The sequence below is a fragment of the Pelecanus crispus genome, chromosome Z (assembly GCF_030463565.1).
Source record: "Pelecanus crispus isolate bPelCri1 chromosome Z, bPelCri1.pri, whole genome shotgun sequence".
In the NCBI taxonomy this organism is placed as follows: domain Eukaryota; kingdom Metazoa; phylum Chordata; class Aves; order Pelecaniformes; family Pelecanidae; genus Pelecanus; species Pelecanus crispus.
In genome coordinates this window covers 47,924,779-47,937,941 of record NC_134676.1, presented here as the reverse complement: position 1 = coordinate 47,937,941, position 13,163 = coordinate 47,924,779, and the positions used below count along the sequence as shown (strand labels likewise).

At 36.3% G+C, this 13,163-nt stretch overlaps 1 protein-coding gene across 1 annotated transcript in view; it reads left to right on the top strand.

Annotated features, from left to right (window-relative positions):
- The first annotated feature begins 209 nt into the window (after positions 1 to 209).
- CNTNAP4 (contactin associated protein family member 4) overlaps positions 210 to 13,163 on the top strand; it is a 262,662-nt gene continuing 249,708 nt past the window's right edge. The window contains exon 1 of the mRNA XM_075725822.1: positions 210 to 294. Within this exon, the coding sequence (XP_075581937.1) occupies positions 210 to 294 (85 nt within the window). The remainder of the gene's footprint in view (positions 295 to 13,163) is intronic.

Below are 13,163 nucleotides of genomic sequence, written 5' to 3'. Positions count from 1 at the left end.
TGCTGTTGTTAGAGGGAAAAAGCAGATCTGGAGGTGTGTGTGCATGTGCGAGGAGATGCGGAGTGCATCTGGCTGAGGTGTCTGGCCACCGGGAAGCACTGCGAGGAGAGGAAGAGAGAGGCAGTGAGAAGAGGCAGGAGCAGGACTGAAGTACAGAGCAGCTGTTTCCTAATACTCTGGTTCTTTTGGGTGCCTCAGTGAATGTGAACATGGATTCTGTCACTGAAATCTTCTTGAAGCTGCTGTTTCTCCTATCTGTTCATAACTGGCATATGGCAGTTGCAGGGAATAAATGTAAGTATTGCATACAATTTAAAACTCAATCCAGAGTGTTTTGAAAACTTCTGGGATATTTTAGTTGCATTTAGAATAAATATTATTTTGAGACTAATGCTTACTGCTTTGAAATGGTGACAGCAAGTTGCTAGGCTGCAAATGTTCTGAAATCCTTCTACAGATTTTTGTCATGAGTACAGAATATTGTTTATAAAGCTTACAATCTGAGAGTATCTGAAAGCAGCATTTTACTAAGGGATGCATGTTCAGCCCCATTTTCATTTTTGTTTTCTGTTTGTAAGTGCAGCATTTTCCAAAGAATTCTGTCTTATGTGGAAATTACTGGCAGATTTCTATTGTGTACTGTTTCAGCTTGGTTTTAGCAATTTATAATTTTGAAAGCTGGTATCTGCATCTCCTGAATTAAGCTGGCACTCAAATAACTCTAATGGACATTACTGTGCAGTTCAAGAGCAGTACAAATATAACAACGAAAAATGTGGATAGCAAGACTTTATGGTCTCTGCATTGACTGCTTAGGGAGTATTGTTTATGCATGACTAAAGAAGAGAAGGCTATCAGTTCCAGCAGAAAGTTTTTTAAAAAATAAGTAATTCATAATTAACCAGTAGGGCGGTATTGCAAAATACAGACAGTGATTACAATTTTAAAGACAATCTGCCCTCTAGGAGGCAAATCTGATACACACCTGAAAATTCCTGTTTTCAGTGTTGAATTAGATTAATTATCTTTAAATTGAAAAGAAAAAACTTATCAAGAAATGAATTTTCAGGGGGCTTATCATTCAGTAGTAGTTCTGAGCTGTTCTTGTTCCATTTGATTCAGCTTCAGCAAGCTGAAAGATTTAATTTTGCATACATAGGGTAGAACAGTAGCCTAAATGCCAGATGCTTACAATCTGAACTGAGCATATTTTCTCCCCTTCCTGTTAAGGCACTGGTTGTGCATCACAGGAATGGGGAGGGAAGGAGCAATGCCTCTATGGGAAGAAAGTGCACGCTAAAGCAAGAAAGAATGTTCAGGAATAACCTTACAGCCCAGTGGCAGGGGACAGCTCCCTGGAAACATTTGAGCAATGACAGAGAAGTTTGAAGTGCTCTATGGGTCTATAGCCTAGGGTTTTGCATATGGATAGTTTGTAAACTAAACATGCTCCCATGAGCCAGACATTCACACTGCAGCACCAAAATGATCTTGTGCTGTCATTCAGTAATGATATCTCATTTGATACTCAAGTGCATAGTGTAGCCCTAAACATGAATACTAAGTTCCTCTTGTTAAACACCCTGCTGCAATCCAGCCACAGCTTTGATTCTCTTCATCATTCTGCATTGTACAGTTTATGAATACATCCATTTTCACAAGACCGTGATAATTGAATTGCACATTAATAGCATTTGGCACTATGCACAAAACTAAATCAGTTGCTTACAGGGAGGCATATTAAAACCATTGCAAAAAAGACTTGCATCACACAGCAAGGCAGTAAAGCACTAGAGGTCACTCTTACAATTTAGGAAGCAAGGTTTGAGGGAAAGGCTCAAGCTTCTTCCCAATACAGAATTATGAAGGATAAAACAAATCGGGTATGAAATACATTTTTCTTACTGTTTTTCTCAAATATTTCTCAAAACCAAGCCAAATTCAATTACAGTATCAAAGAGTGACTTGAATGAACAGATTTTTCACATATATTCTAGCATTTATAAATGTATAGTATTTTTATTTATTAGTAGGTCCTAACTCTTATGTCAAAACACTCATCTGAACTGAAAAAGTAAGAACTCTCCCCATGCTACAGACAAGGAAACTGATTGTGGGAAGAGTAAAAGAAATTATTTAAATTAAGGAGTGAGTGCTAACATGTGAAGAGGACTTGGCCAATCTAATGCATATTGTTCCTTTTCAATATCTAATTTAAAAAAAAAATAAAATCCCTTTATATATATTTTTTTTTAAGTGAACATTTCTATGGGAAAGTTTGTTTTAAAAGTGACAGTTTCCATGTCAAATATCAAAGTATGAATTTGGTTAGTGTGTTAGGTTTCATAAAATGACCTCAGGAGAAAAGGTTTTTCATGATTACTGATTACAGTAGATACATGCAGCAGCCATTATATACTCACTTGAACTTACTTTACACCTTTCTTCTGGAGGAGTTGACCAGGAATTGAAATCCTTTTCAATAGGTAGTTCTACTGTTGGCATTAATGTATTCAAGTACATTTACAAAACCAGGTAAAGTTCAGTTTTCTTGCATGGATTTTGATGGCTAGGTTGTCCAGTAGGCTGCCAATCATCAAAGAAAATAGAACGTTTTTTAATTCTTCCTCTAAATTAATCTATTTTTCTTATTTTAATTTTCTAGTTCTTTCTTTAATATCAGATCCCAGACACCTAAGTTTTGCTCTGTCCTCCTTCAGACCAGCTGCCATGAAAAGACCAAAGACCTTTACACTTCACTTTGAAGCGTCAGTGCTAATGTTATTAAGTCAGTTGTATAAAGAAAATGTCTTGGATCAAAAATTGATGTGTTCAGAATTATTTCTGTCTTAATGGAATCATAGTATTCCTGTTTTGAGTAAAATTATTATGAAGTTCTTAGGTTATCTGAAGGTGACAGACCCTGTCACCTAGAATATGAAAGTTTAGTTCTGGGGGTTTGGTGTTTTTTTTTTTGATTGGTTGGGGTTTTTTCCCCTGAAAAATAACTCTGACACTTCTAACCAAGAGAGGTAATAATTGCTGATGGAAACTCAAATCTTTCAAAAGTTCTGTAGTAGTCATGCTTCATGCTTTCCTATGCTTTCTTCCTCCCAAAAAAATGCACTTCCAAAGCAGTTTAAAGAAGTTTGAAGTGCACAGCCCTGAGTAAGTAACTATATAAGGTCAAGTGTGAGTTTTAAATGAAGGATTAAAGCAGTACTCCTATAAGTTTTTTCACTGGAGCTAGGAAACATTTTTATTTTATTGGGAACTGTCTCTACAGCTGTAAATCAGCAAGTTACTAAATCAGCCCTTGAGAACTTGCCAGAAATTGGTACTCTAATAGGTGCAGTTTTTTGGGTGGGTTTTTTTTTTTTTTTAACTCTCTAAAACTGAAGTGTTACACAAAACATAATTAAACCCTCTACACACATCAACTCAACAGTAACTAAAAATTATTAAGGTTAATTTTGATAGTGAATGGAAATAAAGAGAACAAATTAGGGACTTTCCATGTTAATTCTCACCTCTTTATACTTCTCTTTGTTAAAACTCTCCAGTTTTACAGAAGCTTTTATCAATTCAGTTTTTCATATTTGTACTGCAATGATCCTAACTTCTATAAATGCAGAAATGTTTTTATTATTATTACTGTTATTGTTTTTAAATATCAGGGATTTCTTGCTAATGCTAGAAGACCTACTCTGAGGCTGACAGAGACTGTTAATGGTGCTGAAGTTTTCAAATAGAGGACTGAGCAATCACAAACCTTGATTATATTATCAGATGCAAGTTATTGTACAAGTAATATCCCCAAGGAAGAGATTACTTGCTACAAGGAAAATACTGTATCTTGATTTAGAAAATAATTTCATTCTGATACTAATCATTGCTACCAGTTTCATAGATTATTAGACAACTGTATAGAATCATATTAAAAATATACTAAAATGCTGTTTATCACAAACAATTTAAATTAAAATGTAGTTCTTTTACCATTAGTTTGTGTTTGATGTGAACTGTAGGGGAGGATAAAGTAGAAACTTTCTTAATTTTCTTTTAGCCTCATTAGTATTTATTTTCTGTTTATTACTCTCTCTCTGCTCTGAGATTGCAATGTAGACCCCATCAGAGATCAGGCCATCTCTGAGTAATTATTTACATGAATAAAACATTGCAGATGTCTCTAGTATATTTGCATGTTTTTAGTACAGTAACATCAAAAGCTTGTATCAACATCAAATCTAAACCCATACCAATGGAAAAATCTATCAAAATTTATTTCAGACTTTCAAGGTTGAGAATTCACAGAAAGTCCTTGGGTTGATCACACTGAGTATAATCAACAATTTGCATCCCATTGCTCTAGGCTTTCAAATTCCCATGAACATATTTGTCCCTGGGCTCAGTCAGCAGGATGGATGGAGCAAATTTGGTCATGATTGATGGATAGTGACAGACAAGTAATGACATTCTCGAAGTGGGATAGAATCAACCATAAAAAGAAAATGCAGTAGGTTTTATGTAAAGTATGTTGTCAGTGCTAGTAATAACATTTGCATTATGTGTTAGGATCTGCTGTGTTTTAGTTAAGTACCAGTCAGGAGTTCCAGAGTAATCACTAACTTGTTCACATCTTGATAATTCTGCAGTTGTGGCCATTCTGCTTTCTTTCTTATATAATAAGTAGTTGAAAGTGTACATCTATGCTCATCCTCAAGAAAGACAACCTTTAACTAAGGTGTTGTATCCAATTACCTATGTCTTACAAAATCATGTACACTTCTATCATTGTATATGAGGTACAATGCTCAAGTTCAGTATTTTTTCTGAACACTTATATGCTGCAGTAGAAAACAAATAATTTGTCGTATATTAATATATCTCATATGATATATTTGCCAGTATTCTGCCTACTGAGTCATCTTCTGGAAGAACTTCATAGCTTCCAACAAGTTTAGCTCAGAAGAAATATGTCAAATCTCTCCCCTATCCCTTCTCACCCCTGATGCCTCCCCACCCCAAATAAACAAATTAAAGAACACTTGAATGTGCGAGAAGCATTACATCTTTCAAACTTTTATTTTCTTTCCCCCCAGAATGACCATGTGCTTTGGTGCTGCTTGCAAGTGTGAGAGTTTAGTGTGCAGTATCACACAGGATTAGAGCTCTGTTTTGTGGGAAGGTCAGAACTGCTTCTCAATACTTTTATGTTTATTCCTTGTTAGTTGCTCTCATCTAACAAGGTGATAACAGAGGTGGGGACGGTGAGATCCATCACTATTTAAAAGGGCTCTCCTTCCTAGAACACACCAGGCAATTTGTTGAGAAAGATAAAGAAATACCAAATACTAAAATTAGTCATGTCTATCGCTGACTCCAGAAGTACAGGCTAACTTTATTTAAGAGGTTTCTAAAGTGAAAAGTTAAAATTTGCTCTACCGTCTCAGTTTTCAGTTGTTTTATGAAGAGGGAAGGAAAACCAAAACAGTAGTGATAACATTTATTTTACAAGTTTCTGTATGATTGCTTGGGTTTTTTCACTGTTAAATATGACTAAGGCTAAATATTTTGGTAGATTTATCTGGTAGTTCTTGAATATAAAATAATTTTTGTAACTTACAACTTATAACTTTGGCAGTAAAGGGCACGTGCATGACTTCTAGATAAACTGAAACAGACGTGTGTGTCTCAGTGTACTAGCATGTATTACATAAATAATATGACAAAAGCTGTCTCTCTAAACTTGAAAATAACATAAAATGTATAGGAGATACAGTATGTTGTCATGATGAAAATTATTTTTTTTTATTTGTTTATAGAAAATTATGCAGCTTTAATGGTAGGGTATAACCAGTTGTGGTTAACTGAAATTTTAACTCTGCTGTGCTTTATACTTATGTATCTAGTCATGCTTACTTATCTGTTGTGAGTTTGTGTTTTATATAAATGCAAGTATAGCATTACAAACTAATGTTTGTCAAAGGAATACCCTATAAGTCTCCTTCCACCAGCTGAAACCTATGCCAGTAACATGGAGTTAAACAGTGAAATGCAGAGGAGGGTTGGTGTCCAATTATTTTGCTTTTCAGAAGACAGTTTTCAGTGTTTATTATATATTGCTATGATATTTTTTAGCAAGCAAAATGTCGTGTGGGCTGGGAGTTAAAAATCATAGTGTTTATATTTTACTTAATGAGTGTTTTCAGTACAGTAATTTGAAAAGTGATTGAAATCCTGGAAAATTCTGACATTTTAAGTAGATTAAAATTAGTAACAACAGAATTATTATTTAAATACCATACTCTCATAATAGACTAGTGAAGAAAGCTACCTCTAGGGTTTTAAATCTCAAAAGATAGAGAAAAAACATGGTTAGGAAATCTGTCCAGCTGAGTAGTGGTTCTAATTACTTTATTATTAAGTAGATTTTGTTGTTTGGTTGTGCTCAAGAATAAGCTGTTGTTTGTTCCTTGCAGTTAGAGTGCCTGTTTGTTTCTATAACAATCTTTTTGCAATTAACATATTTACATATGTGGCCTTGAGGGAAAAATAGATTAGAAAAAGCATATTGTAATATTTGAATTTATTCTCATTACTTAATACCATTCTTTATTCAGTTGATAGCTGAAGACCTTGCTCTTTTTCAGGCATTTATCTGTCCACTTTTAAATCTAAATAGAAAGTGGTTTTTGAAACTTAAGTTGATCCTAAAAATAAGATTTTATAAAGTTTTTTCCTGATTACATTCAAAATTTGCCACCAAAAAATCCCCAGCTGTATCTGGTTGATCTGTTCATAGTTATTGTGAAAAAATACCTTTAAAGAAAACACTAAAGAACAAAAAAAATGAAGTTTCATAAAGTATGTGGTTAAACAGGGTATAAAAAATATTATTACTCAGATGCCATGTAACCTATTAAACAACCTGACTAGGAGAGGAAACGGAATAAATTTTTATTAGAGAAGGTCTGGATCAGAGGTTTTGAACAAGAGAGCAAGTGTAAGACCTTCAGAGGGTAACATGCACTATGAAAGTGATGCTGTAGACAGGCTGAGTTGCATATGGGGAGCCTGAATCACTCTGGTTAACTCCCCTGCAGCACTGTGCTGTATCCTCTGTTACGTTAGACTGGATATGCTCAGCATGGATATTCTGTAATTATCTGAAAGTTTCAAGGAGAGGGGAAAATTTTTTTCTTCAGGATTATGAATTATGGAGAGGTAATATGATATTTATTGCTATGCAGTATTAACAAGAAAATACTAATTTGAAGCTGGAAGACATCTGGAATTAGAAATACCTATCTATATAGGAGCTGCAGAGAAGAGATTTTTCCTGAAGAGAGATTTTTCCTGAAGTTTCACTGCTTTATTTATTAGCAAATATACCTTACTTTTGAGATATATGATGAAGTCTGATGGCTTCTGCAGAGACAGGAAAATTGGGATTTATCTGTCTACAATTAAAAATCTGAAACTTGGATGTTTGCTTCCATGCTAGCTAAGTCCCTTTTTAGTCATACAAGAGAAAAAGTAGTTCTTATAGGAAGTAGTCGTGCAGAAGATGGAAGGAAGAAATAGCATGCAAAATTAGTTATCCAATATAAGGCAATTTGCGATGAAGAAATGCCATTTGTCTCATCACTGATTATGAGTCTGAGCCTAACTAGGTCAGCTGTAGGCTTTGTAGACATCAAAACTTACATGAGATGGGTTCCAGTTGCATCAAAATATCCTACTTTAAATGCATGTTAGAAAAAAGTATAGCAAGCGGTACTGACTGCCTTGTATAGTAATCACCCGCTATACCCAATGCGTTCGTGTTTCGTGTTGAAGCTCCCAGAGTCTCCTTTGTCTGTGTTTGGGTAAGTGGGTTCTCCCTGATTTCCCAAGGGTTAAGGCTGCTGCTGTTGATATTCCTAGACAAAATATAGGGACTAAGTGAGGAGCTGAAAATGTCCTACCAGTGAGACCACCTTTCACTCCTGAAAGGATGAAATATACAGGTATTTTGACCATACACAATGTTCTGGTAAAGTGAAAATCTCACTAACTTAAGTAAGCTGGAATTGTCCTTTCTACCCACCTGAGACAGTCTGATCTTTCCACCCCTTAGACAAACCACAATTAAAGCTCCATTTTAGCCCCAGTCTTGTCAAAACATGGGGTTTTTTTTGCTTCTAAAGAAAGCATAGAGGGAAAAGAGACTGTATTATGAACAAAATCAGCAGAACACTATAGCATTTCTTTTCATAAAACAATAATAAAACAGATAAAAGTACCTTGGTACTTTTATGGTTACTTTAAAGCTTTTTTACTATCCAGCATCTAATGATGGTTATAAATTGACTGTCATAGAGGATAGGAAGCGCTTTCATGCTCCAAGCTAGCAAACTGTGGTTCTCACTGCAACTTCTTTTCCAGACCAATGACAGGATGTCCATCTACTATGCAGCAGTCTAGTTTGCAATAGTTTTGTAATCACAGTGAGACTTACTTACCATTCTTTTTTTTAGAAAGAAACGTAATCTTTAGTAAATAAGATTTTTTTTTTTTAAATCAATGAAAAACGAAGCTAAGTCTCGATGTCCTTATTCAACTAAAGATCCTAGGGAAATCAATGGGAGCTTCGCCTAAGTAAATATTGAATAAAACCTTTAGAAAGAATGAGGTGAATATTCATTCAACAGTGATATACTGCATATTTTGAATATAACCGGTCTCTTTATTTCCTTCCCATGTACCAGTCTTTTCATTTTTCCTTGTTTGGAGGACTCAGATGCAGAACTGTGCAACAAACAAGAATTACTCATTTGTCTCACTTGACAAAAAATAAATATGAGGAGAAAAAGACATTTAGAATTTTAGCTAGTTCCTGTGGTTAGGGAATTTATATGCCTGCAGTGAAAAACTGCTGTTCTGTTTTTCTGAGCCAATGGTAACATTTTTTTTGAAAAACCATAAAGATGATTGATTTTAATTTTCAAGGGTGAAATAACCCCTCAAAACTTAGTACTTTCAGGAATATCTGAATGCACTGGAGCACACTGGAGGTTGCTGAGCTCTGCTCTCCAGCTGACAAGGTGCATTGAAGTAACTCAGTTTTATCAGCCTGAATGTAGAATTTGCAGGGCTGTTTTTCAGTTGCACCATTCCAGCATGCTCTGGAGCTCCACTGTACCCTTCAGTGATTACATTTCTGTCCTCAAGCAAAGTCTGCTTTTCCACAGAGTAGACAACCTCCAGTAAGTAAGACTGAGAACAGATCTCTTGGAGAAAGGAGGGATCATCACAAAACTTGTTTGCAAATGCTAACCCATGATTTTAGCTTGTTTACTCTTACATAAAACATATCTGTTAATGTAGATGTATGTTGCTGAATATGGTTTTTTTCCCTGTAAAATAGGAGAAACAGAGCCATGGTGGTTTGTACTCTCATTTTCTAATGTACTTTTGAAAGGTCTGGATGACAGTGATGAGCCTGGCACAAGAAGAGGACTATGACAGGGTTTTGTTCATGGCACAGTGCTGTAATAATGCTTTCTGCCTTCAGTAAGTAAATAAGTATAATGAAATACAGAAGAAATTCAATGATAGATGAATCAGCTACCAAATCTTTGTTTGGATTTGATAGCCCCACTGTTAGTGTAAGAGACTATCAATGTACTTTTTTCAGCTGGGTGAAACTTAACAGTGCATATAGCAATAAATAACTGTAAAACTCTCAGATGTCCTAGGCACAGGTGACAGGTTAAAGGTAACTATAGGCCTCTCCTGAAGGAGCCTGTAAGATACATAAAGAAATGTATAAGTTTCCTTTACAGAAGATCACTTTTTACTATCTACTCCTCATCTGTTGTTAATGTGCTTTGGGGCATGATGACTTCTTTCTCTTTTTTCTCTTTCCTCCCCGAGGGCTCAAAAAACCTCATCTGTACTCAACTGTAAACTTGTTTTGACTTTTGTGAACTGTGATTATCTCATAGATCATTCTTACGCTGTATAGCTGTGCTTTACTGTGTCCTGATTCATTCTCTTTGGACAGGAAAACAAAGAATTTAAGAGACAGAAACTGGAGAAAAAGATGATTGATGTGCAAGTACCAATATGCACATTTTTGTGCCATCTGCAATGAAGGATTGTTATTTCTGAACCCTTTGCAAAATGTCTACATCCATTTGCTAGCTTGCTGTAGCCCAGAAGTGGCATATATCCAGTCAGACTGCCCCAAATTTTGAGCAATGGGTAAGGGATGGATTCACAGTTATGCTGAACTTGATCTCTGTTATCCTTAGGATACTGTGGTAGAAAGTAAGCTTTTTTCCACCATCTTCTGTTATGTTTTCAGGGGGGAAAAGTTCTACCATTGCAAAGATTGCTGTCCTTCTATCTCTGTGGTGACTACTTAGAAATTTGAAAATATTTTGTTTCTTGGGAAGGGTGGTAATGTAGTCTCTGTAGATATTCTAGGTAAGGACAGATTGAGAAATTCTGACAGAGAGTTCTCTCTCACCTCTAGTAAAGTGTGTATGTGTGATGGAGGTAGTGAAGGGGGTAGTTTCTGTTTTGATGTTCCTAATACATTTTTGTAATGTCTCAGTGGATGTGTTTCTAAGATACTGCCGCAGGTGCTGAAAATGTATGTTGAGTGGAATCAAATTACGTTAAGTTTCAGTGCATGGTTGTGCATACTTGAACATTACAGATTGAAATACATGATTCAAAAATCTACCAGTGAACTAGCATCGATAAACTGATAGTATGATGGATCACAGTGGCTTACTTAGGAAATGCTGAATATGATATTCATATTTACATGTTTACTTTTATAGTAATTTATAGTTATTTGTATCCATATCTTGTTGAATGCTTTAACCACTTATCAGCAGATTTTGTTTTTAATGAGAGATTCATCTTTCACACCTGTATTGCTTGATAGTAGCAGAGGGGTTATGATTTACTGATTCCACATATATTTAATTATTTATATTATTTTTGTGGCCTTATTTAATGTGGAAGTACATTTGGAAAACAACATCTCAGGTTGGATATGTCTCTTTTTCTCTGTCATTCAAGTTGGATAAATATAACACAAAATAATCTTAAACCTGGAAGACCCAGACTCATGAGGATTTTGAAATATTCCTGTGATTCTTATCTTCCTACCCTGCCACTTGCCAATAAAGAGGAATGCGTAGGATAAAGCGGTGGTGAGAAAGGAGTTCCTTTGACTTGGGAACCCCACTGCTAAAACCATGTTAAAACTACACTTGCAGTAATGGACAGTTTCAGTCAGAAAATCAGGTAGCATTTAGTGCAAAATCCTTTTTCAGAATACAACACTGTAAAATACTGAATGTTTCTTAAACTGTAATCTCTCATAAAACATGACCAGATAAATAGGTGGTAAATGGCAGTGGGTGGTAAGCTCTCACTGTGTTACCCACTTGGAATGTAAGTAGTGATCTATTTTATAGTATCCTTTAATGTCTGCCTAAATGTATTTGAAAGACAGTATCATGATCCCCTTAAATTTCTTCTAATCAAATAATTCGTTGTCGTTATTCCTGTAATTAATCTTTGTCATCACTGAGAGAAGAAATCATATGCCAGATCATAGAGTACTATCTGTCTTAGAATGCGGACTTTGTCATGAAGGAGGATTGTGTTATGCCTTCAGACTGAACAGAGATTTTTTTTCAAAGCCTAACTGCAAGGCTCAGAAGAAAATCAAACATTCTTTAAAATAGTAAGTGGTGTTCTTCTACTGGTTAAACTACCATTGGGGAATTTTTATTGTACCCCTCAAGGCAAATTAAACACATATTTGTGCTTAAATATTTAAAAATAATTAATGAATGAACAATGCATTGAGCAGAATCCTAGTGCAATAAATAGTTCTAAAAGGAGTCTGCAAAGATAACTCACGTGCAGATGCCTTATATACCCTTGCCCCAGCACCAGTCCTGTGGGTGGTTTCATGGCACACCTCAGCCCACCCTTGGGTCCATTCCTTGGCCCAGCTCTGCTGCCCGAAGTTGGGCCCTGAAGGCTTGCTGGTATTCCAGGATGGTTACAAGACAACAGGGAGTCATTCTGTCTCTGGCATTCTTGGTTTCAGCCTGTTTAACCCCTTCTGCAGCTGGGCCTTCTTGCCCACCATGCCAGATCATTTCTCTGTTACAAATTTACAACTGTTGAGCAGTTACAATTCGAATTTGCTGTTCACTACTTTTGTACTTGTGTAGCTTTTTAGATATGTTTTAAACTACATTTGAGAAGTCTGATTTTGTGTCTCATATGTTAAAGTAGAGTTTCCAGCAAACTGACATATAATATTGCTGTTGAAGGTCTAGGATGTGGACATGGGAAAAACCCATCTACTATGTTTTGTAAAGAAAATTTAAAGTAAAGAATGATGTTGGCCCAAATTTTGGACTTGAAACCAGGGGTGCTGTTTGGCAGCCAGCTGAACATGAGCCAGCAGTGTGCCCAGGTGGCCAAGAAGGCCAACAGCATCCTGGCTTGGATCAGGAGTAGTGTGGCCAGCAGGAGCAGGGAAGTGATTGTCCCCCTGTACTCGGCGCTGGTGAGGCCGCACCTGGAATACTGTGTTCAGTTTTGGGCCCCTCCATACAAGAAAGACATTGAGGTGCTGGAGCATGTTCAGAGAAGGGCAACGAGGCTGGTGAAGGGTCTGGAGCACAGGCCTTATGAGGAGCGGCTGAGGGAACTGGGGTTGTTTAGCCTAGAGAAGAGGAGGCTGAGGGGAGACCTTATCGCTCTGTACAACTACCTGAAAGGAGGTTGCAGTGAGGTGGGTGTTGGTCTCTTCTCCCAAGTAGTTAGTGATAGGATGAGAGAAAATGGGCTCAAGCTGCACCAGGGGAGATTTGGATTGGGTATTAGGAGAAATTTCTTCATGGAAAGGATAGTCAATCATTGGAACAGGCTGCCGAGAGAGGTGGTGGAGTCACCATCCCTGGAAGCGTTAAAAAAAACCAGGTAGACGTGGCACTTTGGGACATGGTTTAGTCTAGTCTACCCTTAATTGCTTTAGTGTGGACTTGGTAATGTTAGGTTAATGGTTGGACTGGATGATCTTAAAGGTCTTTTCCAACCTAAATGATTCTGTGATTCTATGATTCTATGAATTC